This window comes from Heliconius melpomene, unplaced genomic scaffold (genome assembly GCF_056956725.1).
Source record: "Heliconius melpomene rosina isolate 202511_hmr_F unplaced genomic scaffold, ASM5695672v1 ptg000039l, whole genome shotgun sequence".
In the NCBI taxonomy this organism is placed as follows: domain Eukaryota; kingdom Metazoa; phylum Arthropoda; class Insecta; order Lepidoptera; family Nymphalidae; genus Heliconius; species Heliconius melpomene.
In genome coordinates, this window is record NW_028181858.1 from 142408 (window position 1) to 143795 (window position 1388).

A 1388-nucleotide genomic window follows, 5' to 3' on the forward strand; every position below is an offset into this window, starting at 1 on the left:
AATATCAAAAAATCTACGCCGATAATGGGCTTTGAAACATCAGCGATGGTAAATTTCCAGGTGAAAGTACGCTTTAGTCCTAGGTCTAAGTGTAACAATGTAGGACCGTAAGTATGAATGACTGTACCGTTCGCCGCCATGAGTTCATACTTTGTCTTGGTACAGGGCGCCTTGGTAGCCAACCGTGGAAAAACGCAGAGATCCGAGCCAGTATCAATGAGGAAAAGCATTTTTGAAATACGGTCGGTAATGAAAAGACGGCCTGTAGGTAAAGGGCAGACGTTGGCCGCTACTTCCGGCTGCCCAGAGAGTTTTCCGACTCTCCGTAACTACATGGCTGCACACATTTTTTAGCATTTGAACCAAATTTAAAATGGTACCAACATTTTTGCTGGGTAGTCGACTTCCTGCGATGTCTGGAATGGCTCCGGGAACGCTCTTTAAATTTTGATGAGACCGAGTTGTGACGTACGTGGGTCGAGAGTTCCGATACCTGCTTGGTCAGGAGTTGGATCTGCTTGGCCATTTCTTCCAACATGGAGGATGCAGGGGGTGTGGCCATCGCAGATGTGCTTGCGACCTGTGGTGATGAGGGTGCTATCTCATGCACTTTGTCTGCCAGGTCAGCTAATTTTTCGATAGGCAGATCAGGCTGTGAAGCTATAACCGTTTGAATGTTTTGTGGTAACCTACTCGACCATAATGTTTTTAAAAAATCCTTGGGGACAGATGAACCCGCAAGATCTTGCATGTATCGCAGAAACTGTGATGGCTTGCGATCACCTAGCTGCTCGTGCCTCAGCAACTGCATCACTTTCTTTTCTTGAGACGCAGACAATCTTTTAATCAGTTGCGTTTTAAGAGTGATGTATTTATCCGTCTCGGGAGGAGAAATGATAATATCCTTCACCTCGACAGCAAATTGATTATCTAACTGAGCGGCAACGTAATAAAATTTTGTAGTATCACTTGTTATATTAGATAAAGCAAACTGACCTTCAATTTGTGAAAACCAAAGGGCTGGTTCTTCCGGCCAGAATGGTGGAATACGCACGCCAATTCTGCACACGTTGGATGTAGTCGCGTCCTCCATCTTGTATCAGAGGTCACTTGCCAAGGTCGTTAAAATGGCCTCCTGCCGTTTTAAATCTTCTTGCCAGCAGTAAGCGTAGGTATTTATTGTAGTGCTCACCAATTTAGGGGTCACCAATATAGCGGTTGAGATGTGATACCACTATTTAATATGATCTTATTTATTTTACACTAAATGAGTAAAATTAAAAATCCAAATTTTGTGGAGAAATTGTCCAAATTTATTTAACTCACAGATACGTGAAGAGAAAATAATCACAGAAGGAAATAAAGAAATTTAAATAAATACCAATAGA

The 1388-nt window shown here is 42.6% G+C and overlaps 1 protein-coding gene across 1 annotated transcript; it reads right to left on the minus strand.

The window, feature by feature from the left end:
- Positions 1-289: 289 nt before the first annotated feature.
- LOC146526624 (uncharacterized) lies at positions 290-1093 on the minus strand. Its single transcript, XM_085206916.1, has one exon. It carries the CDS (start codon positions 1091-1093, stop codon positions 290-292), a length of 804 nt encoding a protein of 267 aa, XP_085063042.1.
- Positions 1094-1388: the final 295 nt, after the last annotated feature.

Bases quoted from the DNA above. Each gene is read 5' to 3' on its own strand.
- LOC146526624 (XM_085206916.1), bottom strand. From the start codon at position 1,093: ATGGAGGACGCGACTACATCCAACGTGTGCAGAATTGGCGTGCGTATT.